The sequence below is a fragment of the Xiphophorus couchianus genome, chromosome 1 (assembly GCF_001444195.1).
Source record: "Xiphophorus couchianus chromosome 1, X_couchianus-1.0, whole genome shotgun sequence".
NCBI lineage: Eukaryota > Metazoa > Chordata > Actinopteri > Cyprinodontiformes > Poeciliidae > Xiphophorus > Xiphophorus couchianus.
Window position 1 is genome coordinate 24012270 of NC_040228.1, and position 25974 is coordinate 24038243.

Consider the following 25974-nt stretch of genomic DNA (forward strand, 5'->3'; position numbering starts at 1 on the left):
CTAATTCAAATAAAGAATCGACTTCTTTATTAAATCAGTATCATCGATTCTCCCCAATCTGACTGAATTTTGCCTTTTTTTTTTTTTTTGCAATCAAGAGTTGGTAAAGCTGGCAGAAACATGGGATTGACTCATTTGGGATGAACATTAAAGCATGTCAGACATTTCAGACTTTTTATTTGTAGATTATTTTTAAAAACTATCAATCACATCAGGTTCTGTTCTGGGGACTACTGTTGAACAATTAGGGATGACGGTGCAAAAAATGATTTTGCATAAAATCAATAGAATTAGAAACAACTCTGACCATACTCTTCATGAGACTTCATAAGAAAAACAGCGTCTTTAGTCAGAGGCTTTTTCAAATTCACTGTAATACAGACTGCTGCAGCAGATTCATTGTGCCCACAGCCATCATCGTCTACAATAACTCTGAAAAAAATTAGTTAATATGAGTTACAACATTTAATTTCCCTTTGGGATCAATAAAATATTTCAAAATTTTCTCCCATGCCACCATTATCCTTTTTGTTTTGCTTTATCAAATTAACTGTTGTTTCTGACTGTAATATGACAAAATGTGAAAAAGTCAAAGGATTCTAAATAATTATTCAAAGTACTGGACGTAGAAAAAGGAACAAAAGAAAAACATGTTGAGTGAAATGAGAGTGAGATCTTTATTTAGACGATGAATTTGCAGAACTTAATCGAACCCACAGGGATCGTGACCTTATGACCTGGCGATGAAGAGAGGCGTTCAGGGTCAGCTGGTGGGAAAGATGCAACACAGACTAAACATTTGTTTTTAGTGTTTCTCAGTTCCTTTTTTTTCCGTGTTGTTTAATAAAGATCTTAGGTGCGGCCCAGCCGTCCGGAGCTTTCTTCAGTCCGGCTCGCTTCCATATCCTCTCAAGATCCTCCTCAAATCTTTTCTGCACACAACATAAATAACCAAGCTTATCTGACAAGAGCTCACACATAGAGAAAGAGAACAGCAGGGTTACATTCAACCATTTGCTCCTCACCTGCTTTCTTCTCCCCCTGCTCTCCAAAACTTTTCTCTTCAAGAATTTTGTCCGTTTTTGCAGCTTCTTGTACTTATGCCGGTTCATCTTTCGCCGCCGGATCTCTAAAACATTCTTACATCTCATGGGTGTTGCTGAGCCCTCCCCGTCCTCCAAAACGGGCACAGAGATCGGCGGCAGCAGCTTCTCTTGCAGCAGCTCTACGTCTCCCTGCGGCGGCGCCGACTGCAGCAGCGGCGGTAGGGAGTAGCGGAGAGAGAGCCAGCTTTCCAGCGGACTCACCGAAAGCTTCCGCGGCACCAGAGCCTCTTCCAGCTCCGGCTCAAGCTGGACCCATCGCGGAGGAGGCGTGTTGTCTGCTGCTGTCGAGTAATTTCTTAGTTTCTGCTGTAGCGATGAGCAGGAAGATGGAAGGCACGTGTTCAGAATCCCTCCATGAACCTGAACTCCATCTGGGAATTAAAAGAGAAAGAGTAATTTAAGATGGTTTTCCAAAGTATGATCATTTCAACTCAATTTTTAAACTTCACACAATGCAACTGCAACCCTTTGTATCTAAACATTTAGTGATGTGAAATGTTTGAGCACAGCTGCATAGGTAGATAATAAAAAACAGGTTTCTGTCGTGTCCTTATTGCAACTGAGAAACATAAAAAAGGGCCAACTTTAAACTTATAGTCTTGCAGATTTTAGCTATCTTATACAGATTTAGAAATAAATGTTTACCCATTTTATACATGGTGTCAGACGTAGAATGAGACGTAGAGTTTTTTACTACCCCTTGGTAAGAGTATTGGGAAAATAAAAGGTAGGAAACAATACACAAAGAAAACTTAAGGGGTCAAAAAAGACTTGAGTTTAGTCAAGAGGTTCACATTCCAGGTCTACCCCAAACATAAAGCCACAATCAAAGATAAAATTCAGTTGTTAGAACAGCTGAGCAAAAATATAAAATAAAATCCAACAGAGACAGAACCTGCTTCAACTTTCAATCTGAGAAGAGTTTAAGCTTTTCTTTTTCCACAAAGATGAATCATCAAACATTTCACTCTCTAAATGAACAAAGATATTAAAGATAAACCACTTAAAAGACCTGCAGCTTTAGTCGCAGTGGAAGGCAATTAGATGCATGCCACATGTGGAAAAATAATTTTAAACCATGCAATGTTTAGCTCACATTTTTTAAGTAAGTGTTCCTTTTGAGATGTAGAAAAAGTCAAGGGCACATTAAATGATTAATGCCAGATTTTAGTACTGAAAACGTTTTCCTAGAAAGCTGTTGGAACTATTATCACCAGGTAATAGCTACAGAGAAAAATACAAAATAAATTTTTTTTCCTAAGCTGCAATTTTCTCAGGAGGCATATAGGAAAAAATTTAGAATAATAGTAAAATTTTTATTGTGTTTTTGTTGATACTTACTGGTTGTTCTACTTAATAAACGTGGGACAACTCTCAAGGCAAACATCATCAGCGATCAACTAAATAAATTCATCAGTAATGGGTTGTTTCATCAGAGGTCCTGCAAACAAGATAGAGCTGAATTAGTCACAACTGCGTTGTCAAATTAAGCAAAACAAAGGATAAAGACAATTAAACGGAGGTAATTAGAAAGAATAATGAAATTATCAGTCTTAGTTGTGTCCCTGCTGCATCATAGTTGATTCAGAAAGCGACTAAAAGTTAATCTGATTGATTAGTTTATGAACAGAGATTTACCAAATAAAGGCAAGAATATTTTGTTTCCAGCTCTCAAATTTAAGCAAACTATTCTGTCTTAAAACAATGCAAGAGTTATTTGCAGCTGGGTTTGTAGATCAGGGAATGTTGCGTAAAATAATCCAGATTGCGGATAATATATTTCACAGTGACACAAAATTAGCCAAATAAAATTCAGAGTATGCACAGACAGTAATGCAAATTGATCAAACAACAGAATAAAATAAATTGAAAGTAGAACCAGAGTCCATTCACCCCTTTCCAAGCCAAGAAACCATAGCAATAACGGCATTTTTCGTATTTGAAAGGATGCTTTGCTACTAGCTATCCAGCTAACTGTGGATGCGGATTTAAAAATCGTTACATTACGGAATATTCCTCCATAAGAGGAATAAAGTCCCGTGTTAAACAGAACGACAACACAACTACTGACAATATATGAAATGAAAATAAATGTTACATTACCAAATATTTTCGTGACCGGGTTTCCTTGTCAATGTGATTTAGGAATTTAACTTCCGGTAGGTGCAACATGTGTTTACTACGTTTCCTGTTTCGACTACAGAACAATGGTTCCGCGAGAACCGAATGACGCCAAGTACCCTGAATTTGGACATAAACGAATGGCGGGCACAGCTAAATGGGTTGCAATTATAGTGAAAATAATTAACTATAGCTTATTTCCATTTTTGTGGTTGTAGGGCAAACCGAAAAACATCACATTTACAAAATAATATGAAAAAAGTTTGTATATTGTATTACACAGTCCGCTACCAAGCCTTAATAATCTAATACTCTCTTCTCACGTAGGCGTAATTATAAGTGACCAGAATATAAACAAGAGACCATTTTTAGTTTATGTTTTAAAGTAGTTTTGTATTTATTCAATATCTATAGTATTTGAATCTGGAATGTAAGATGGCTGTGGAAGTATTGTGTCTAGATGTGAACCACCTCTTGATTTAGACAATTATTTTGTGGATCTGACGGAGTTCAGCAGTGTCTCAAGAAGAAACACAAATACATCACCACGCTTAACCAGAGAATGAGTTAAATTGTAGTTTTAAAAAGTTCTTCCTCCAAAATAAACGGAGCGTTGAGGACAAAAAACAGATATTTATCCTACACAATTACATGTTTATATGTTTAGTACTATCTAAACAACACAGATTTTGTGCTACAGCAGTACATGTGAAAAAAACACATAAAAATGTGTCATTCCACTTTAATCAAACCATCTTAAATATTAAATGAAAATAGCACAATATAGGACAGTCCTTAATTACATCAAATTACTATAAACTTATTAGAAAAATGTTTCAGGAAAATAATTTATGATCAGAACTATTTAAGTGTATGATGTGACGATATCAACAGCAGATATGCCCATATTTCGTATTTATTTTTTTGTGAATTTGCATTATTGTGAACGTCTATGGAAACATGTTTCCACTGAGTCATTTGTTTCATGAGCAGATTTATTTTTAATCATGATTACATTAAGTTTCTTTGTGGCTATTTGACTTATGCCTGAAGTCGTCTGCTTCTGGACTGTCAGAATCCTCTAATTTTATTCTGGGGGAATAAAATTCCCATCGAATCATTTAGTTAAAGAAGTTTCTCTTTGGCTTTGTGAAGATTGTGTGTGCATGTGTGTGTGTTTGTAAAAACAATGTCCAGCAAACTTTAAACTTCTTGGGGTATTTATTTACAGTAAAAACAAGCAAAAACAAAACATTCATTTCATTGGAAATCCTGATGACTTAACTGTTGCCTGCACTGGCTTTACTTACACTGTCGTTGTGTGATATAAGGCAACTGAAATGGTCAATGGGATGTACAGAGACATTTTCCCTTTTACAGTCTGAAAACCTTTAAAAATCTACAAAACTGTCCAAATAAAATCTGAAATCAAGAATACATGACATAAAACAACAGTAAATATTTAACTTGGCAGTAAACTTATGGTGTTGCTCCTCCCAATTGAAAATCCACCGGCTATAAATATATGTACTCCTGTCAAATTTATATATATGTACACAAAACCAGTAGCTTAGTTTGGATTTAGTCACTTTTAAAGCAAATAAATATACATGGTTTGATCATATTTGCATTGCAAACTTACTGCACTGAACAAGGTTAGAGCCCTGAAACAAGCCAGGTGTCACAGGTAAAGACTACAATTACACCAAAGCAACATATACAAGCTGAATGACAGGACGCTGAGTGTTATCACCAGAGAGGTACCGTGTAACTCACACTTCACCAGGAACCAAGGAAAAAATAAAAACATGGTTAGAGAAAGACAGAAGTAAGAAAATAACATGACTATGACTATATTGGTCATACAGGCAGTGACTTATTACTACAGGCAATGCAACCAATTCTTCCGTTCCTCGAATCAAGTTTGACTATTATTTAATCTAATACAATTGATGTATTTTGGGAGGCGAGAATGTGGGTGGAAATATTGAGGTAACATAAACTTGAAGGCCAAGAAAACTTTAAGAGTATCAGTCGAGATTCATCTTTCCAGTAAACTGTTATCGTTTGCTAAATGTGCTTAATTTGGAGAAAGTAGATAGAAAGTGTCTTAGTGCATCAATCATGTTCTTCTCTTTGGATTTTACACAAGTAAACTTTTCTGATGTACGTTACGTGCTAAATCCTTCAGAATTTATATTAGAGATTGTTATTAAGCGAAAAACCTTAAAGGGCAAATGTCATCGTACTTTAACACTAGAAAAGCATAAATAAATAAATACAATTTGCACTTATATTCCTTTACACAAATTGGTGGAAACAATGAGGTAAGAACTCATATTTTCCAAAACAATTATCTATTCAGTAGATTTCTCAATGTAATTTAAATGATAAAAAATAAGCTAAATAATTGCCATTCTGATGATAATATACTTATTTATAGTTTTGGTTGTGTGTGGTTTTTATTTACGTTTTGTTTATTGTTTTTGGTTGTGTTTTATTTTGGATATTTAAAATCTTGTTTCAGTGTGAAATGTTCTGATCAAAATCAAAGCTTGTTGACTTCTGAGAACTTGCGTTATTATCAATATTTTCTTTATTATCTATAATACAACAATATAATCGTTTATCGCAATAATATCTGGAACAATTTATCGTCTAAAAAACATGTTATTGTGTCTGTCGTGTGCAGGGTCCAACACGTAATGTCATCACTCTTTTGCAACTTGCATTCTTGGTTATTATTTTCCTTTTTTCACATATCTTTACATATTGCTCCACTTCAGAAATGGAAAGGAATCTTTTGCCATTGTGAAACAAAAAGCCTAATTTTAAAAGGTGAAATTTTAAACATGATGATAAATGCCCTTTAAATTGTCTTTATCTTTAGTCTGAAGGTTTCCTCACAATGACAGCTAAGAGCACAGTCTGTACGTTTTACAGCCAGAACGCCATGACTTCAACAAGACAACTAAACAAAAGTGACATTTTCACAGATAAAACATTTACATTTGCAGATCAAATGTGCACTTCTACAACTACAACAAAGGCCAGGAAAATAAAAAAATAATAAAAAGTACAACCAGGCAACGGATGTGGAAACAGGCAAAGAAATGAGTGGAAGGAAACAAAGGATGTAAAAAATCTGGCCCCTTTTTGTGCGTAACCCTTCCTAGTGTCCTCTGGGTTTCTGGATGCATGTCCTCCCTGAGCAGCCAAATGCTGATAGTCCTCTCTCATCTTCATCATCGTTCTCCTTCTTTTCACCCGTCATGTCAAATGCATGGTTCTCAGAAGGTGTGAGACATATGGGACTGCTTTGGGGAGAAAACAGGCAATTGGTTACAACTCACCAGCAACGTATGATCACTTATATTTTCATACAGGATGTCTATTCCATTTGATCATAGTAAGAGTGTTGAATGATATGAGTCCAACCTGAAGATGGAGATTCAGGATATAATCAGGTGGGCAGGGCTAACAGTTCTGTACAAAGAGAAGCACAAATAATCAAATAAAAGACTAATAAATCACAGATATAAAAAACATGCAGAAATTTGGAAGTGGAAAATGTAAAATAACTGCAGGTGACTCACTGATGACTGATGGTCATGTGATCGTTCTAGTTTGATCCGAATGTCGGCAGCTTTCCCTCGATCAGATTTACCAGGCCCTGAGGGACAGGACAGCAGAGGAAGTAAAATCAACCTTAGTGACTGCTTTTTGTCACAATACAACAACAAACTTTAACATATTTTATTGAAATTTTATGCGATAGGCCAATGCAAAGTGGAGAATTATGTATAGTGATGTATATGATGTATCCAGCCAGTACGTGGCATTCCGGTTGTGTCTTTTTGGGTTTCCTGTTGGGCCATGGCTGATGAATCGCACAGTGCTTCATCTGATGTCAGTGAATTACCAACCAATAGTCACTAAGAGGTATTAGAGTAAAAGTAGATATGCAAACAAATAATCAATTAAATTAACCCTTTCATGCATGAATTAGGATCCTTTATGTCACTTTTTTTCCCCCAAACCTTTTGTTTTTTTTTAAGACATGAAAAAGGTGGGGAAAAAATGTTTTGTAAAAGAAAAAAATTTATAACAAAACAAATTTAAAAAAAAAAAAGTTTTGATTTTTTTCTAGGTGGTCAGTTGTAATTTTCTCCAAATACAAAGGTGTTATTTGGAAAATACATCTGTAGTAATAGTCTTTTGGGGGTTACTTGATGTCACAATATAATTTATTTACATGCAAGAGTCGTCTACAGTAGAAGGAGGGACTGGATAGTCCTGAGTTGCTTTTTCGTCTCTCTGCCATATTGTATTTAATAAAAAGATTTCTTGCACTTGCAGTGGATGGCCAGTAGTTGATAGTATATTGTATGATGCCCTATGTCCACTTCAGTGGTTTGTGTGCATTTATAACATAAAAATCCACAAAAAAATGGCTTTTAGAAACGCTATGCATGAAAGGGTTAAAAACATGTATAATTTATAGTAAAATGTATACATCTTTTGCTTTGCTTTGTATTAGTCTGTCACATTACATCCCAATAAAAGGCATTAAAGTCTTTAGTTATGTGATGCAATGTGAAAAGGTTAAGTGTTAAGTATATTTTTTACAAGGTAAGCCTTATTCTTTTATGATACTTGGGAACTACTTATCACAAAAACTGACATGTACATCATATTTTTAAAAAGTATTTTTCTTAGCAGGATATTTTCTCTGCAGTTTCAGAAAAAGAAATTGAGGTTAGTTGTTTTTCCCGAAGGCTCCAGAAACTCTCATCATAATGATGAATCTGCAACTTGCAAAGATCTCATAATGTTGCCACAAGAGGGACTTTTTCTTTTTTCTGTGTTTCACATGAAAAATCTCTTTGCAACTTTATCTTTAGAGTTCACTGTTGTTATCAGAAATGGGGACTTTTGCTGACCTAATGGTAACATTGAGTAGTAACCAAAATGAACTGACTATTGCTTATTATAGTGTTGCATGGTGTCTAAAAATTATCGCTCTTATGTCATTTATAATAGACTGCACAAGGTTTTAACCTGGAGAGCTGCCACGACTGTTGCTGCTGGTGCAGCTGATGCTGTCCTCCAACCAGGTGCTGTAGGTGAGGGAGTCGCGCTTGTGAGGCGTCCCGGCTGATGACAGACTCTCCTGGGTGTCACAAGAGACTTAAAGCTGCAGTACGAAACTTTTAAAAAGTATTTTTCACATATTTGTAAACTTTTATTTAAAAAAAAACATATTTGTTGAAACTGTCTCCATGTCGTGACAGTTTTAACAAAACTTCTTCCTCCCTGTGCTACTGTTGTCCTTCTGAAGAAATGCACCTCTCCCGACCAAAAACAACCAATCAGAACCAGGAGGAGGGTCTTAGCGCTGCCAATCACCCCTCCACATGGCGCTGATCATTCCCTCTTTCTTATTGCTACACTGCATATTGCTCATAGCCTGTCATGAATGCTCAGACTAATTAGTATAGCCACTGATGACGGCAGATAAACAGTTTTCCTGTAATGGTGAGTTGAATCTCTGCCATTAGCACATTTAGCTGCGAGTACATGAGTTGATTGACAGCGCTAAGACCCTCCTCCTCATTCTGATTGGTTGTTTTTGGTGCATGTCTTCAGAAGGACAACAGTAGGACAGGGAGGAAGAGGTTTGTTAAAACTGTCACAATATGGAGATAGTTTTAACAAACAAGTAAAAAACATATTTTTTTAATTAAAGTTACATACTGCAGAGTTTCTCACTCACCATGCCTGTGTCGTAGTCCTCTGCTGCCTCGGCTTCGTTCTCTTCAACCACACTGGCAAAGCTGCTGGCGTTGGACGAGGAACGAGAGAGGTCGTTGCCCTCAGGGATGGAAGGGGTCCTGCCACAGAGATAGGAGCTGCACCCTGGATTATCACTCTCTGATCCCACCAAATGCATCGCACACAGCACTACAACATGGTGCCATGCTTATGCAAGGCGACGCATGACAAGTTCTGCTAAAAAAAAAACATGCTATGCTGCTGCAATCTGTTATGCTCACCTGTTCTTGGTGGTTGTGAGGACCTCAGGAGAGCTCTGGTCTGAGTTGTCGGATTTCGGGTCTTGAGAAACATGGCCACTGTCAGGAGTCTTCTGAGTGTTTGGAGATGTGTCTCTGCTGCTACAGAAAATACAAAAAATATGTTTTCTACAAAGCTTAAAAAAAAACTAATGTTAGAAATGACCAACAAAGCAACCAAGAGTGCTGCAGGTACTCATTGTGGATCTCTGAAGCTCCTCCTGGCTGCTGTACTGATTCATACACAGGCTGGTCATTTTGGTAAACAATGATTGTTGAGCAGTTGTGACAATACCATTCCCAACTTTAGATAAAGGATAACCACTACTGGATGTTCAAATTGTGGGATAATCTGCCAATGGACTTTCTTGTTCATAGCTGTCAAACTAATTTCGATTTTGGGTCATATCAAAACTCTGAATGTTCTTAAAGGGCCGGTTGTGCCAGAATGTATTGATAAAGCCAATTAAAATACCAATAAATAGCCATTCCTTCAGGATTTTGTGATTGTTTTAGTCTTTTATTGCAATCAAAATTACAAATTTTGTGGTGCCAATTTAAAAATGTTTGTAAGGAAGTTTTGCAATATTAAATGTGACTTTTTCTTAATCGTCGTATCAATTACAGACTATAACTTGACATCAAGTAAGGCAGAAAAAATGTGGAGATTTGTTGATTTTGTGTGAATTTTGCATATTTGTGAAAAACTGGATGGACCTACTGATTTAATCTGGAGACTAGAGGGCCACATAAAAAGCTACACCGGGCCAAATTTGGCCCTCAGGCCTTAAGTTTGACACGTGTTGTAGTTCCATTGGCAGATTATTTTACTTATAACAAGACATTTTCTGACATAAAACTGCTTTTTAAAATCAATATTTAGAAATATTGACTTAAAACAAGCTCTTATATCTTGCTGAAGAGTTACTTGAATGTTAGTTTTGTCTTATTTCAAGTTCATTTGATGCTGTTTATTCACTAATAAACTTCAGAGGCTTTCACAGAACAGCTGGTCTTATACTGAGATGAAATTATGCACAGGTGAATATTAAATGTAGATTGTCTAAAGGCACCAGAGCAGAAGGAAATAATACAGATACATGTCATACTTTTCAATATCTTCATAAAATAATGGATTATTAGTGAGTTTTTTTTTTGTCTAAATTATCTTTTGGTAAAAAGAAGTGGTGATTTTTTTTTTATTTAAATTTTTTGGCAAAACATGACATCGTTCATTATTTTAGGAAGTTGACGATATTTATCATTCTCCTTCCTCTTCACAAATACGCACTACTCTGTGTTAGTTTATAACATAAAATATCTTGACATTTGTTGTTGTAATGTGACAAAATGAGAACAAGTTCAAAGCACAGTAATAATAAACAACAGTCTCCATCCACCTTCTCTCCTGGACTTCTTGGATGTTTTCAATCCCAATGGCGCTGCTTCGCCTGGAGCTGAAAGGACCTGACTTCTTCCTTGTTGGGCTTTTTCCCGGGATAATCAGAGACTGGCAGGGAGAGCAGAAAATCAGTGTCAGACTGTGGGAATACTTTCTAAAGTTCTATTCCGATCCACAACACAGTCTAAATTTTATTTAAAAGGAAAGCAAATTCCAAAAATACTTCATTCTGATTTATTGGGGTAATATGTGGCTTTTCAGGTGCTACAAAGACGAGGAAAAATGGGAGAGATAAGCCTTTCATGCCAATAGCAGGTGAAAGTCCCCCCTGTCAGAGAACAGCGCGCTGAAGCGGGAGATAAAAGATTAGTTTAAAGGCTGCAGAGCCTGGCTGTAAATATGCTTTCTCAGCAGCCGCTTTGTTCATTCAGTCTCCATTTTAAAGGTCTCAAATTAGGAACTTAAAAAAGATTTTAATTTTGTGCGGCTTCAGAGAGCAGCAAGGCAATTCTCTTTGTGAAACCTCTGTAAGGGGGGCTTACTGAATCATTTGAATGAACTAATTGGACATAAACAAAGTAGAGAAACACTAGAAAGATAGAACCTACTGCAGCAAAGCAGAAAACAGTAAAATGAGAAAAAGTGTGTCAGTTTTAAAATGAACTTTAGCATTTAAATATCATTTTGGATCTGTCATTTTCTTAATTTTCTGGGTGATTTTTAAAACGAAACAATTCAAATGATTAGATTTCCAAAAGGAATTAAGAGGAGCTGAAATGTGCAGGGAATCATGTTCGGCCTTGATGCAGTGGGGCCATGCAGACAAATAAAAGCAACAGAAAGCAGCAGAAATAAGTTAGAAAGTAGTTAGTAATTAGACATGAACCTCTTCTACTGTTCCTATCCCTATGGCACTGCCACGGCGTCCATATTTACTGGGACTTTTGCCTGGGACAAGCAATGACTGAGGCAGACAGGAAGAGAAGAAGAAAGAGTGAGGAGGAGGAGAGGATGGTGATGACACAAAAAAAGAGAGATGAGGAGGAAGAGGAGAGAAAACATGAGATTTATACAAATATATATGAGATTTCATGCAGTAAGTCATGTCAGTCAAACATAAGTTAACTAGAGAATACAAATGGAGACAGTCTGGCTCCGTGGGCAACACAGGCAGCTGAATGGGAGAGAGACATGATGAACCGGTTATGTAAGCCACATATGCCTGTGAGGAAGATGATGAAGAAGAGATTAAAAAAAGCAGCAGAGAGGAGCGGACGATAAAGTATTAGGTGTCATCATAATGTGCTAAACACCGTTAGAGAGCGTCTTCTCAAAAAGAAAGAAATCATTTTTACTGACGGTTGCAACAATAAATCCTGTTCAATGTATCTGTCTGTTTTTCCCCATTGTTCAGCTCTGGAAAAAACTAAGAGTCCTGCACTGAACCCGACTGAAAACCTCCTGGTTATTCCACCAAATCTTGATTTCTGAACTCTTCCTGAGTTAAAACATTAGTAATGTTGTTTCTAAATGAATATGAACTTTTCTTTGCATTATCTGAGGTCTGAAAGCTCTGCTTCTTGTTTGTTATTTTGACTATTTCCCATTTTCTGTAAATAAAAACAACATTTTTGCTTGGAATTTCAGACATGTTGTCAGCAGTTCATAGAATAAAAGAACAATGTTCATTTTACTCAAATATATACTGTACAAATAAAGAGTAAAATCAAGGGAACTGATCATTTTAAGTGGCCTATTATTTTTTTCCAGAGCTGTATGTTCAGAGGTTTGCATGCAGCTATCATGGACATGAATATAAAAATAATTTGAGGTTTTTAAATGATGAATTTGAACTGTTATTGCTAGTGTGTTGTTAGCACTCTGGCAACAACGGACCAAAAATGGTCAGAAAAACCCATCCTAACTTGTGTTGGAAAGGAAACTCATACAGATAGAAGCCAGGTCTCTCCAAATACATCTAACAACATAAATGCCATTATTAGGATAGTAATCCCCATGATGGGTGGATGTAAGTCGAATGCAACGGTAACATCGGATAAAAACCTTGTAAACAGCTCAGATTAGAAAAGTACTATTGCTAGACTAAAGAGCTGAAACAACAATGATGCTTTGAATTAGTTAATTTAGCCTACAAACATCCTGAAATAAGGCAACGTTACAAGGTTCTCATCCTTTTCTTCATTCAACAATTTTCTGTGCTTATCAACTGAACCCATGCTTAACGTATTGTGCACATAATAGCAGACATATTGTTAGCAAAATATTGGAACACATTAGAGATTATTATGCTTGTATTACAATGCAAAACACAAAATCTTACCAAGTAATTTTGGTTTGGTTTCTAGTGAAGATATTAGACACTTGAAATAAAACAAAACTAACATATCAGTGAGATGTTTGTTTTAAGTCAATAATTCCTTAATATCGATGAAAAAGAACTAGCACAAGTACTAGAAAAGGTTACTTGTAAACTAGTTTTGTCTGATTTCAAGTAAGATATTTGTACTAGAAAATAGGTCAAAACTACTTGGTAAGATTTTATGTTTTGTGCAGTGAAGAATGCAGATGCTTTAGGATTTAAAAAGGACAGCTTTAACCCCAAACCATCACCATGAGCCTGATAACCACTCAGTTTCCTCTCACTCCATCTTGCAGACAGTTCATAACTAATTGCAACATGAGAGGCAGCTTCCAGACCAAAGCAGTCCGTTATTGATCTTCTCGGCTGAAGGAAGGGTGCGTCAATGTGAGAAGTTAATGCAGCAAGCGTGTGAGGAAGAGGCGATACGCTAGTAGAGGTGCTGGAGGAGGCAGAGGTAGCAAGGTTCGCCTTAGTTGAGGCGAAGAGAGGCACTGTACTTACTATCCCAGGAAATTTAGGGCTCTCTGCAGGACTGTGGCTGCTCAGGTTATTGGAGACTGCATATGGCTTCTTTAAAGTTAGACTCATGGCATCCATTGACTGGCTCCTACCGCGAATCACCCGCTACAGAAAGAGATGAGGAGGAGGAGATACATTCAGATGGCACTGATATTTGTCCCCTACAGGAACCGGGATCACGTCTTTGACTACCACTGACAGAAAAGGAAGAAGCAGACAGCTCTGCTGATGAGTTATTATATTTAGGTAGATGGCAGGACGACAAAGAAAGAGTGAGCAGATGTCAAACCACCAAGCTGCTAAAAGTCGTTAAATCCAGTTGGATGTAACGCAGCGGAGAAGCAGAGCAATCCGAAATCCGCCCGCTCGCTCTGAATTGGTGACAGCATCGTGAAAAAGTGTGGCAGCAAGGAGGCATGCAGAGAGCGCAGCGTCAAGTTACTGCCGAGATGCACGAGGAAGAAAAGCCGGGAAGCAAAGAGGAGCAAAGAGCTGCAGAAATCCACTTCATTCAGATTTAACACCAACTGGGAGACAGTGATAAAGCTCTTACAGCCCAGCTTGTGTACAAGTGTCAAGAGCCTGAGCTGCCAGAGAAAAGCCATAAGAAAAATCCAATGACAGGTATTAAAAAACAAAGGTCACAAAAAGTCAATGTGTCAGTGTTATAACATGGATCTTTATCATTTTATAATACCAGCAAAAGCAATATCTGCCGTATGGATAGGCTGACATTTTTGAAAATACAAATATTTTCTTTTGTGCAGTGAATTATGGAGAAAATCAATATCTTGCTCAATTCTGTCTGCTTGATAAAGTTACAGACGGCAGCCGGTTATTCAGGCTTAAATAAGCCTGGAAACAAGGAGCTGTCTCCAAATAACTAATTGCAGCAGCACCTCTAAAGGTTGCAGATCAATACAACAAGAATGGTGCAAATTCCTTTTTCATTAGCCAGTAAAATGTCTGTGGAAACACTCAAAACATACAAAATGTAATCCTAAATTACGCTAAAGTATGTTGGACCTGGATTAAAGATTTGCACATTTCAAACAGGACTTTGCTTTTACATAGTTTCTTATGGCAGTGCAGTTTGTGCATCTGACTCTCTGTTTACCTTAAAGGATTCAAAGAATCCCCCTCCTCCTGCATTCCCATTTTCCAGCTTGTCATCCTCTCCTCCAACTCCCATTATGGCCTGGCTGTTCACATGGAGTTCCTCATAAAGCGTTTCAAGCAAAGCTGATCGTGTTCGCTCCTGAAACCAAAACACGCAAATGCAAAAGAGAGAATGAAAAACAAATTGAATGTGCAGATTTTTTATGTTTGACAAAAAATGTTCAAGAACACACCTCAAGCTTTGCAAACTTTTCAGCTTTGTAGCACGCATATTCTGCATTGATTAGCTTTGTAAACAGAAACTCGTGAAATTCAGGGCCCTAAATGAAAGCAAAGCAGAGAGAGGAAAGCAGTTTGAAATTAAAATATGATGACAAGGTTGATTCTTAAGCTTTGTGTTTCTTACTTTTTTAAACATGGCCGGGTTTGGCAGAGCTGGACCAAAGAAAGGAACATCATCCCGAGCCGTGACTGAAACCTGGGAACAAATATTAAGGCCGAAGAATAATTACTCACATTAACTATCTGGAAGAAGCAGAAAGAAGGAAAGTGAGGAGATTACCTTGTAGACAACGTTGTCAGAGCAGGGGCTGACCACCTGGACCACGACGTAAGCGTGAAGGAAGTTGGAGGCGATCATATCCGGCACAAAGGGAGTATTCTCCTCTTGGAATACGATGGCCACGATGTCGTTGCCTATGTGCCTTTTTCTCTGCAACTGTAGCAACAAATCCCCAGGACGAGCTTGTGGTTATATTTAACATGAAATCTGCAAATGTTTCAAGTTTGTGATCACATTTTTTCATCTTAAGACCACAAAGTAATGTAATAGATGGAAACCAATGGTTCTCACCAATAGATGTCTTAAAACTAGAAGGCATGCAACCTCCTTTACTCTGACACTCCTAAGTAAAATGTATTGCAATTAACTTCAGAAGTAACTAATAAAAAGCACAAGCAAGGGTAGTTTTATGTCAGTATAAATTCAATTATTCTGTGAAAGTCTCTTGTTAAGAGAACATTAGCGAACAAACAGCAACATAAGACCAAAAAACACAGAATTAAATCTATAGAGAAATGTAAAGCAGAATTTATATTCTGTATTAGGAAGAGAAGCAGATAGTCCCATGTTAACTCTGGAGGACCTGCAGACAACTACAGCTCAGGTGGGAGAATCTTTGCAGACATGACCTCTACAAATCAGGCTTTTACAGAAGAGTGGAGAAAAGAAAACTACTGCAGAGTCCCACCTGCAGTTTTCTGCAAGTCATTTAGAGCACACAGCTCTGCTCAGATGAGATGAAAACTTGACTTTTTTTCTTTCAAGCAAACCACTGTTTGTGGACGGAAACTAACAGAAATACGAAAAATGTGTAATGCCTAAAGTTTAACTTCAAAGCCAAAAAACAAACCCCACTGCTAATTTAGTTCTCAAGTATTCTGGGAACATAATCAAGAACGCCTTCATAATTTATGACATTAAGCTTGTAAAATTTGCACATTTCCAATTGTATAAAGCAAAAGAACCACAAGCAACTATAAATAAAATACAGCAGGTGTAAAGGATGTAGTTCTATATTTCATCTATCAGATGAATACCCTCCATTTTCAGAAAATGCAAACATTAAAGAGCAAATGCATTCTGCTTTCAGTTGCCAGCACGTAAATTTGCAAACCACCACAAAGAGGCGCTATTTCTCTTGAAGTCAGCCAGACGAGTTCGCTGTTTTAGGTCAACCTGGCATATATATAACACCCACTACTGCTGGCTGGGAGGCTGAGCATGTTAACACAGACATTCCCATCTGTGTCTGTACAAAATGTGACATGCTGGAGTGTGTAAACTAGCATTTACTAATCAGTATTTGTGTGTGAGAAAAAAAACGACACACGAGAACTGTAAAATCAGCTCACATATGCAAACGGTAATGGATCATGTGTACATTTTATGCATTTCTGTTTTCTAACTCAGCGTGGGTAAACAGGGAAATGGTGTACTGTTATCTCCAGAGGGGAACTTGTCTGACCGCTTGATATGAATCTCGGAAGGTGTGTCAGTGTCCCATGGTGTTGCATTACCTGCTGCGTGTCCCCCTCTGTGTAAGGCAGCTTTGTGGACACATGGAACATGACCTCTTTGTTGCGGTAGTTGCAGTAGACGGATTCGGTGCCAGTCTGCCCATGAGTCACATCTAACCCTCCGCGGAAACTGCAAGTAAACAGAAGCATGTCTAACAGGATATTCCACCATCACTGCAGAAAGCGTGACCATTTGCTCCTGCAGCGTGCATGATGGGAGGCAAATAGGAGTATGGTGGAGTTCGTTTAGAGCCTTGACAACTATTGTTTGACTCTTACCCTTTAAAATTATGTAGCTCAATCTTTTCTCCCAGAAACTCCAGGAACTCTACAAAGGCAGGACTTTCTTCGCTGTTGCCAAACAGCTCCTCTTCTGACGTCTGAATCCAGCGAAGCGGATAGAAAAATAAAAATTCTTGCAAGCATATTCATATTTCATGAACATTATAACATTACAACCACACATATACGGCTCTGGAAGAAAAAAAAGAAACCACTTCAAATGATCAGTTTCTCTGATTTCACTTTTTATAGGTAAATGTTTGAATAAAATGAACATTGATCTTTTATTCTGTGAACTACTGACAACATGTCTCCAAAATTCAAAGCAAAAAAATTTGTATCTATTTGCAGAAAATGAATCAAAATAACAAAAAAAGATGCAGGGCTTTCAGGTCTGAAATAAGGCAAAGAAAACGAGTTCATATTCATGTAGAAACAACAATACTAATGTTTTAAGTCAGGAGGAGTTCAGAAATCAATATCTGGTGGAATAACCAGGAAGTTTTCAATGGGTTTCAGTGTAGTGGACTCTTCGTTTGTTACGAGCTGAATGTACTACATTGGGATTTTGTGTGTGCAAATGAACTTTAGGAGTATTTTTGCTATGCTGTCCTCTTTACTTTTACTTGAGTAATTGTATTATGAAGGTTCAGTCAGTACTCGTACTTGAGTAAAATTTCTGGATTCTCAACCTACTGTGAATAACTCCACTGAATGAAAAGGTCGTTTTAGCCAAACGACTTTTTCTTAAGTTTTATATTGAAAGAAATCTATTTGGAAAATAGTTTCTTTTGACTGATTTTGTTATTTTGTAATTATTCTACCTACATGAATTTTGATATTCAAAACATTAAAATTCTGATCTTTTCTGCAGATCCTTAAGAAAAAACATCTCATAGAATGAGGGAATAGTGTTCACACATGGGGTTTTGCATGTAAACCAATGAACAGTTAACTGTGAGATGTTCAAATCTTGTAATTTTTTTAACCCATCCCTGTTTTAAATCTCTTCGCAACTTTATTACTGACCTTTCTGTTGTGTTTCTTGTTGATTTTAATGCAATTTATTTCACTATTGTTCTCTAAAACAACCTTCTGAAGGATTTGTACAGCTAGGGAGTTATAAAGATAATCTGGTTGCACATTATTTAAGTTTATGAAAGTAAATATGGATAAATGTAAACGCAAACGATAAATTTATAGGCTTTACTTCTAAAATGAAATTCCTAGTTTTTGTTTTTTTTGATTATGTGCAATTCCAAGAAAATACTTTAGTGTTTACAGTTTTAAAGTGAAAAATAACTTTTTGAAAAGGTGAATGAATTCCAATAGTACTTTCCAAGTCTAGTTTAATAATATCAAGTAGAAGGACTGAGAAGAGCAGCAGAGAACATTTGTTTGGCAGAGCAGCAGTTATGGCACAAGCACAAAAAATAAAGATACGCATATTGTGCTGTGATAACTTCAATATGGCAGCCAAATTAGACAGAACCTTCAGAGATGAGGGAGCTTGTGGTTACAATCCTCTTAGCTTAAACTGTGATGATCAGTTGATAGTGAGAAGAGGAGTTATTACCTTAAAACAGGCAGAATAAAGAAGAAAGAAGCTGCCTTTGTTTATAATCTTCTTAGTTCCTGAATGTCACCCTAACCAGAGAGTCTTTGTTAAAATTAAAAGCGGCTACTCTGAGGTCTTATCAGCACGTGCCTATCAGAACCTGCAGGTTTTCTTGGAATAGCTCAGAGTTGCTCTTTCGTCCTTCCAGCTCTGCTCCCTGACACAAAGGAACTGATTGGCTCAGAAAATGAGAGGGTGAGCTGAAGGCAGCAACAATGACTGGCTTTGACAGAAAGACATAATTAGCACAAGACGGACTGAGCATAATCAGCTTCCTTGAGGAAAATAAGAAATTGCATTGGATATGCATGCTCATTGTTCACAGGAGGAACACGAACAGCAGGTTCCAGGCATTCCTGCAGCACACCTGCTCTGTTACTCACCTGTCCGAACCTTTGGTAGATGACCCCAAATTTGAAGTTGTTGCTGATCACATGTTCGTCAAATGTGACGATGAGTCTTGAAGCCTAAAGAAACACACACAAAAGGCATTTTTTGTCAACCATCTTCTTGATAAGGGCTGATTGATTGCAACCAATTGAGCTTGATTAGCAAGTATTTCTTACTTTCCCTTCGATTCTTTTCTGTGCATCGAAGGTATGCAAATGATTTGCAAAATTTTACTCAACAAATTCAGTGTGAGACTTATTTTAGTGGATATGTTGAGTTTTTAGTCAGCCAGTTCTGAATAATTTGTCTCAGTAGTTTGGTTTTAAAAAATTCAGAGGTAAAAGAACAAATTGGTGATGAAGTGATATGAATGTCTTAATTATTTTAGAAAAATATCTGGAAAGAGTTTTGTGCATTTTATTCAGACTTATAAAGTACATTTATGGATCTGTGATTACAGCTGGAAGCCCCTTAGATTATGACTGTCAGTGTTGGACGTCTAGAAACAGAATCTGCTGGAAATAATAAGCAAAGTAGATCAACTTACATCAGATTGGGTCTGTGAGCAGTTTTTAAGTCAAATCTCAGCCTCTGATGGGTTTTCTTCCTATTTTGTCCGGTCTTTAGCTCCATCCCACTTCCCATCAACCCCGACCAGCATTTCTGCCCCTGCTTAACACTAGCATCTCCACAGCATGATGCTGTTACTACCATGTTTCACTATGAAAATGTGTCAAGGCTGATGTGCAGTGTTTTATTTCTGCCATAGATGGAACTTTGCAAGAAAACCAAAATGTCCAAACTTGGTTTTATGTGACCAGAGGAACTGTGAATGGCTTCTTTGTCTTTTTGGTGTATCTTGTGACATATAAATAAAATACACTGAGGCTTGTGGAATAGTTAAATCATTATATATACTTCTTGACACTGCCGTAATGCCCACTACTGCTTGTCAAACTATTTAAATTTTAAATTATTGAGAGAGACAAATGCAAAACTGGTGATGCCAACTTACTTTTGGATAGAGGACAGGGTAAAAGCGGTCCACGTTGACTTCCTCACAGACCAGCTTGGGTTTAAATTTTCAAAATAAAGAAAAAGTCAGGATGAGACGACTGATCAGTTATTGTTCACAGAAATGCATCTCTTCTCACCTTGGCCATTTGGACCACGTTGGGAAACTCTGTTAGGCAGGAAATGGGGATCACATCTTGGTAGGTTTTCAGCTTGGTTCTGTTGAAGTTATAAAGCAATAATTCATCCATCAGATGCTACAGAACAAAAACCAATCGTCCATCTTCCCCTTTCTTTGCCTTCTGTCCCTCCTATCACACCCACTCACTGGCCTAAATTGTCCATCTGTTACTCCGTCGTTGGAGATGACAGCTCTGTTGACACTCTCTTTAGCTTTATGACTGCTGCAGTAACAGCAGGACGACGTGTCCATCCAGTCACACATCATCACCACACAGGGGATTTCAGGAGAAAAATTATTACGCTGCATTTGCTGAAGCTCTTCAGCTGCTGAAAGTGGTGAATTTTCCTTTAAGCCTGTACAACAGTTCTTTGTAAAGCTGAGAATCACACAGGCTGCACACATACATACATACTGAGTGTTACCTGAGCATGAGGCGGAGATGTTCCTGGTCACCAATCTCATCATATTTTATGGAGAACACCAGATGTCCGAGGGAACTGTCCAGTGAATAGTAATTAAAGTGCTCCTGAGGGCACAGAGTTAGCGCAACGCCATTAGTATTCATCAAAAACAAACCCAGATAATCAATGCATTTGTCCTTTTGCTGCAGTACTTCCACCAGTCAAACACAGACAAACTTGTTAACGTCTCTAATACAGATGTGGAAAACATCTTAAGATACATCCGAGTTTAACTGCACAAGATATTTTCTCCCGCTCAAACTCAGATTAACACCTCAGCACATTTACAGCATGGGTGGAAAAATGGTGAAATTCTCAGTGGAAGAACCTGCAAATGCAAATTAGTGAGTAAGCACATTTTATTTTAACCTATTTACAATTTCAACTAAGACTTTACACACAGAAAAAGAGATTTTAAGAATGTTACACAACCAGGTTTATTTTTTTATTATTACCAACTAACTTTGGAGGTTTAAATGTTCCCCAATTAAGTACTTAAATCATTAAAAACGGAAAACCAACAGATTATTTATAAACTATACAACAAACCAAGTATTTCACAACCAAAAATGGATGTTTATTCACTGAAAACATATTTTATTATTTTACTTAATAATCGTTTCCCTTTAAGCCTGTAGAATAATTCATTGCATAATGCGACGCATTGCAAATTCATATTATCTTCCAGCCTGAAACATCACAGTAAAATGGTTTGACTTCTTCTGCTCTTAATAATAAAACTCATCTGACACTGAGTTGCTGTGCAGGTTTACCAGTTAAACATTAGCATCTATTTGATGAGACACTAATGTTTAAACCGTTTAAACAACTTCACAGCACAAATAATTAAATACTAAAGTATATGGTCTTATATACAGTTCTGGAAAAATGTACAAGATCTCTTTAAATAATCAGTTTCTCTGATTTTACTCTTTATATGAATATAAAAACTTCTTTTATTCTATGAACTAATGTAGTATTTATTTGCAGAAAATGAGAAAAAGTCAAAATAACAAAAAGGATGCAGAGCTTTCAGATCTCAAATAATGCAAATAAAACAAGTTCATATTCATTTAGAAACAACAATATTAATGTTTTAACTCAGGAAGAGTTCAGAAATCAATATTTGGTGGAAAAACCAGGAGGTTTTCAGTGCGGTGGTCTCTTAATTTTTTTACAAAACTGTAACCTTTAATTAATGAATTTCAAATATTTATTTTTTATCTCATCACTGACACATTTAAATCATTAGCAATTTGTGTATTAATTCATTTTTTTAAAAATTTATATCAATTACTTATAAAAACCTTTAATGACTCATTTATGTATTAAACTGTGGCTCTTTTGGCACTCTGTAAAGCCAACTCCTTTATGTTTCCTAAAAATTACGTAAGTAATACTCTGATAAATGTAAAACATCCTCCTAAAACTAGAAGTGGAGGTCAGTTTGCGAGTCTCTGTTTCAGCAAAGACCACAAACAACTGAATCCTCACACTGAAGCGCAGAAACATAAAACATAGAATCTCACAAGTAAACAGGAACACCCTTGAACTTTTACAGCCTTAATGCCATTTTTTTTCAACATCTTCATATTTGTAAATGGTTGAGTTCATTTGCTACGCACACAAAGGCTGGACTAGTTACGTGACATCTTTTACATTTATGTGTTCCTGTCCTTGTGTCACATTTGGTGCGTTGTTGATGAAGCCCTCTGTGTGTGGTAACTTGAGTTTAGGAGGCCGACATGAGATTGTGCTTCTCTAATCCGTGATAAATACTATCTGTACTTAATACTTTGTATTCAATCTTTTAGAGACGCCAAAATATAGCAGAGGAAACTAAAAACCATGCTATTTTTATTCTTTTATTGTTCAGTTTAAACTGAGGCGCCCTAAATATTGAATCGCAATCATTACTGCAGTTCTACCTTTGGAAAAGACTGCTTGGATGCTGCTTTTATTTCAAATGTTTTTCATTTACGCTCCAAAGGAAAGAGATGTATTTTACATTAACTGGCCTGAATTTCTGAATTTCACAGAAAGTTGTGAGATGATAAAAAACAAGAAAAAGAAGATTGAAGATATTACTGCAATATTCAACAATAAAGTTCCAACTTTAAGTTTGAACAGCTCTGAATGTAAATATAGTACAAGCTGTCAGTCTGAGGATGGAACAAAGAAGTACCAGACTTGTGCTTTTCCAGGAATCTTCTCTTCAGACATAGAAATAAATACTAAGCCCAGAAAGGTTTTGTTTGTGTTTTTATGACAAAAATGATACCTGTTGTTGGTGTGTTTCTGTATGACTTCTATGCATTGAGGATGCAGCTTGCAAATGCAAAGTCTGGCTTTCCTACAACAATCTAAGTGTTTTTCACCATTTTTGATAAAGTTCAGATCAAAAGAGAAGAAGCTGCATTGATATTGTAAATATAATTTGCATGTCATGCAGCTCACCTTGCCCAGGAAGTGTTTCCTGTACAGTGTGGCCGTTGTGTTACATTCCAGTTTAGTGCGGCTGCTGGGTGACGGCGGTCGGTGCTGCTCCGGGTCCCCAGCTTCACTCAGCTCATGGTTGGTTCCCTCAATCCAGTAACCACCAAACTGTGGCAGCAGGATGAGAGGAAAGGGGCTTTTTCTTCCCAACACCTGTTGAATATATGGGTGAAAATCAGCACTGCAAAAACTTGAGAGAGAGAGAGAGAGAGAGCAATTTGATTCCCTGTTGGTTTTGCAGTTTTTTTCTCTCGTTTCTTTTAAATGCAGAGAAAGATAATCCATAAAGAAGGTGAAAATGCACTAGATGGTATTAAGTGAAAAATATTTGATAATCGAAAACCCAGCCTTATTTCTGGCTTCCAGATTTGCTACACACCCATTTAACCTCCAGATTAATGAGTTAATCACTCCTGATCAGTAATCACTATTTGTCACGATATAATGCACACCAGTTCACAAAATCAATATCTTTCTTTTCTACCTCTCTGTACCCTTGGCCAAGACCAAAAGGCTGTCAGAGGAGAATCTGCAAGAAGCACCTAGTAAAAAAAAAAAAAAAATACCTGAAACCAAAAAGTAAATTTATAATAAAATCAAAAAAAACTTCAGTCTAGAAATCCATGCAAATTAAATTCTAATGGCATGAGAAAGATGGTGATGTTTCTAATAAAAAAACAGTGCAGAATTTTGATTTATTTCATTGTCAGAATACTTAACGATCATGAAAAATAGCTTAATACTATATGGCTTAGAAAATCTGCACAAAGTTGTTTGTTTGACGGTACAAATTAAAGTAGGTTGAGGCAAAATGACCACGAGCAAGTATAAAGTTTCTATAAGGAGAAATGCACCAAAACTCACATTTTTGTGTGCAAAAATGGAAAACTATCTGTAAGAAATATCTTAGTGATGGATGCAACATATTTCCTTCTCCGCCAAATACTAAGCAATGTCCTACTAAAGGACTAGATACACATTTTCTCGACTTTTAAACTATGTATTATGTAATGTTATGTCTGTGACAGATCTGTTTTTCTTTAATAAACATGGAGTAAGCATTAAAAATTAGAAACTGTTCATTTCTTTACGAGATAAATAACATACAGAATCAGCAGGTGATCAAATTTTTCTCTCAATGTAAAAAAAGATGAGTTTTTCCCACCTCATGAACACTTGGATATGGAATGTAATCCTCTTCAGTCTGAAAAAAAATCACATAATAAAAATATATTCTAAATATACACTGATAGAGTAGTTATATAGCTGTTATGTAATCTTTCTTATATCCTATTATTAATCCCATTATTAAAGAATCCCTTCAAAGTTTTGTTCAAATCATTCATTCAACAATTCAGCAGAACTACAATGTTACATAGATATTTCAGTGTGGGTTATATATAATTAAAAATAAAGTGCCTGTAAAAGCGAAGTCGTACCTTCAGAGGTGGAGGAAAGGCGCATCTCTGCTCATCCATCCTGCTGCCCTGTCACAGGTAGAAGACAATAAAAGAAGAAATCGCACACAAGAAAACGTCCCAGTACAAACACACAAAAAACAATGTTCGCAGAGCAGTGTAATAATCATAGTCTAAAAATAAAACGCAACAAACTGGGAGAAAAGGATCAAACTCGTTATATAACGGCAGACTTCTCCCAGGAGACGTGAGGCAGGAAGCAAAGCAGTGTCAAAGAGGGACAGATGGAAAAAAACTGAAACAGATACGTTTCATAGACGGGGAAGGGATACTGAAAGACTAGAGGACAGTGTAGGGTGGGGAGTGGAAGCAAAGTAGTAAACAAACTGCAGAAGTGTGGGAATTGGACGCTGGAGGCTTACAAAAATGCAAAGTTGAGTGGAAATACTTCACAGCCATTCTCACTCAGGTGTGGGTGTGTGTGTGTGTGTGTGATAGACAACAGGGAGAAGGATGCAGAAATGGAGAAATGGTGTTGCAGTCATGACAAGGCTAGATTTTATTAAGGTAAATATATTTTATGCAGCTCTGTTTCCATCGAAAGAAATATATTTGTTTGCACAAAAAGCAACTGCAAGACATGAAATATGTGAAAGCTTCTGGAAGCTTTCTTGTCTGCAGTGCTTTTGATATTTTTGAAAATTATGACTAATGTGTGTACGCCATCACTGGAGCATAAACTGCAAACACACAGAAATGCTGTGCCTTTTGATAAGCTCCATCATAGAACTGTTTAGCCTCTTCTGTGTGGGATTTCATGACTTATTAAAACATCCTTCCAAAAGCTTCAGAAAACCAGGAGATAGTGTTTGAACTGAGATAATAAGCTTACAGCGCTGTCAGCCAATGTCTCCACCAGAACATTGGTAGAGACGCTGAGGAAAAGCAGCTGGTGTGAAACCAGCAAGACTCAAGATTCAATTCAGTAACAAAACAAAACAGAAAAAGATAAGGAGTGTCATCGCCAGGAAGAGATTCAGCAGAATTAGAAAGAGACAGACCGGCTGGTTAGTGTTTTCAGCTTAGTGCGGCGAGACGGAAATACACGGATCTATGCATCATCTTACCTGCATCTTTTCAATCATTTCAAATAAATCTGTGGTCTGAGGAGAGGAGATGACATGTCTGAGTTCATCTGACAGACGTGAATGTTTACTTTAAAAGAAGCTTAATTGATTAAGCTTCTTTTGTGATTACCATTTTATTTGGTAATCACGTAGGACCAAACATCAGTTCTGCAGTATTTCA

At 36.9% G+C, this 25974-nt stretch overlaps 2 protein-coding genes across 17 annotated transcripts in view; both read right to left on the minus strand.

Moving 5' to 3' along the window:
- Positions 1 to 653: 653 nt before the first annotated feature.
- Positions 654 to 3345, minus strand: aurkaip1 (aurora kinase A interacting protein 1). The gene is made up of 4 exons (XM_028018760.1): positions 3210 to 3345; positions 2448 to 2547; positions 1026 to 1477; positions 654 to 932 (listed from the first exon to the last, which is right to left on the minus strand). Exons 2-4 carry the CDS (start codon positions 2494 to 2496, stop codon positions 816 to 818), a joined length of 618 nt encoding a protein of 205 aa, XP_027874561.1. The 5' UTR covers positions 2497 to 2547; positions 3210 to 3345; the 3' UTR covers positions 654 to 815.
- Positions 3346 to 4429: 1084 nt separating this feature from the next.
- rap1gapa (RAP1 GTPase activating protein a) overlaps positions 4430 to 25974 on the minus strand; it is a 62458-nt gene continuing 40913 nt past the window's right edge. For 3 of the 16 annotated variants that reach the window (XM_028018514.1, XM_028018606.1, XM_028018580.1), the window contains 23 exons: positions 25794 to 25829; positions 24688 to 24735; positions 24414 to 24452; positions 23210 to 23401; positions 20714 to 20817; positions 20248 to 20326; positions 20109 to 20162; positions 19087 to 19170; positions 17083 to 17183; positions 16804 to 16933; positions 15287 to 15442; positions 15131 to 15202; positions 14958 to 15044; positions 14723 to 14863; positions 13588 to 13710; positions 11590 to 11667; positions 10702 to 10811; positions 9284 to 9403; positions 9004 to 9139; positions 8289 to 8400; positions 6824 to 6900; positions 6666 to 6713; positions 4430 to 6544 (listed from right to left, as the gene is read on the minus strand). In XM_028018514.1, the coding sequence (XP_027874315.1) occupies positions 6705 to 6713; positions 6824 to 6900; positions 8289 to 8400; positions 9004 to 9139; positions 9284 to 9403; positions 10702 to 10811; positions 11590 to 11667; positions 13588 to 13710; positions 14723 to 14863; positions 14958 to 15044; positions 15131 to 15202; positions 15287 to 15442; positions 16804 to 16933; positions 17083 to 17183; positions 19087 to 19170; positions 20109 to 20162; positions 20248 to 20326; positions 20714 to 20817; positions 23210 to 23401; positions 24414 to 24452; positions 24688 to 24735; positions 25794 to 25829 (2088 nt within the window). In that variant the 3' untranslated portion in view covers positions 4430 to 6544; positions 6666 to 6704. The remainder of the gene's footprint in view (positions 6545 to 6665; positions 6714 to 6823; positions 6901 to 8288; positions 8401 to 9003; positions 9140 to 9283; positions 9404 to 10701; positions 10812 to 11589; positions 11668 to 13587; positions 13711 to 14722; positions 14864 to 14957; positions 15045 to 15130; positions 15203 to 15286; positions 15443 to 16803; positions 16934 to 17082; positions 17184 to 19086; positions 19171 to 20108; positions 20163 to 20247; positions 20327 to 20713; positions 20818 to 23209; positions 23402 to 24413; positions 24453 to 24687; positions 24736 to 25793; positions 25830 to 25974) is intronic. The other 13 variants (XM_028018556.1, XM_028018631.1, XM_028018599.1 and 10 more) reach the window with 11 other exon arrangements.

Bases quoted from the DNA above. Each gene is read 5' to 3' on its own strand.
- aurkaip1 (XM_028018760.1), bottom strand. From the start codon at position 2,496: ATGATGTTTGCCTTGAGAGTTGTCCCACGTTTATTAAGTAGAACAACC. The intron at 1,478-2,447 runs GTAAGTATCAAC...TTTAATTCCCAG, and splicing joins TTTATTAAGTAGAACAACCA to ATGGAGTTCAGGTTCATGGA. The intron at 933-1,025 runs GTGAGGAGCAAA...TGTTGTGTGCAG, and splicing joins GCAGGGGGAGAAGAAAGCAG to AAAAGATTTGAGGAGGATCT.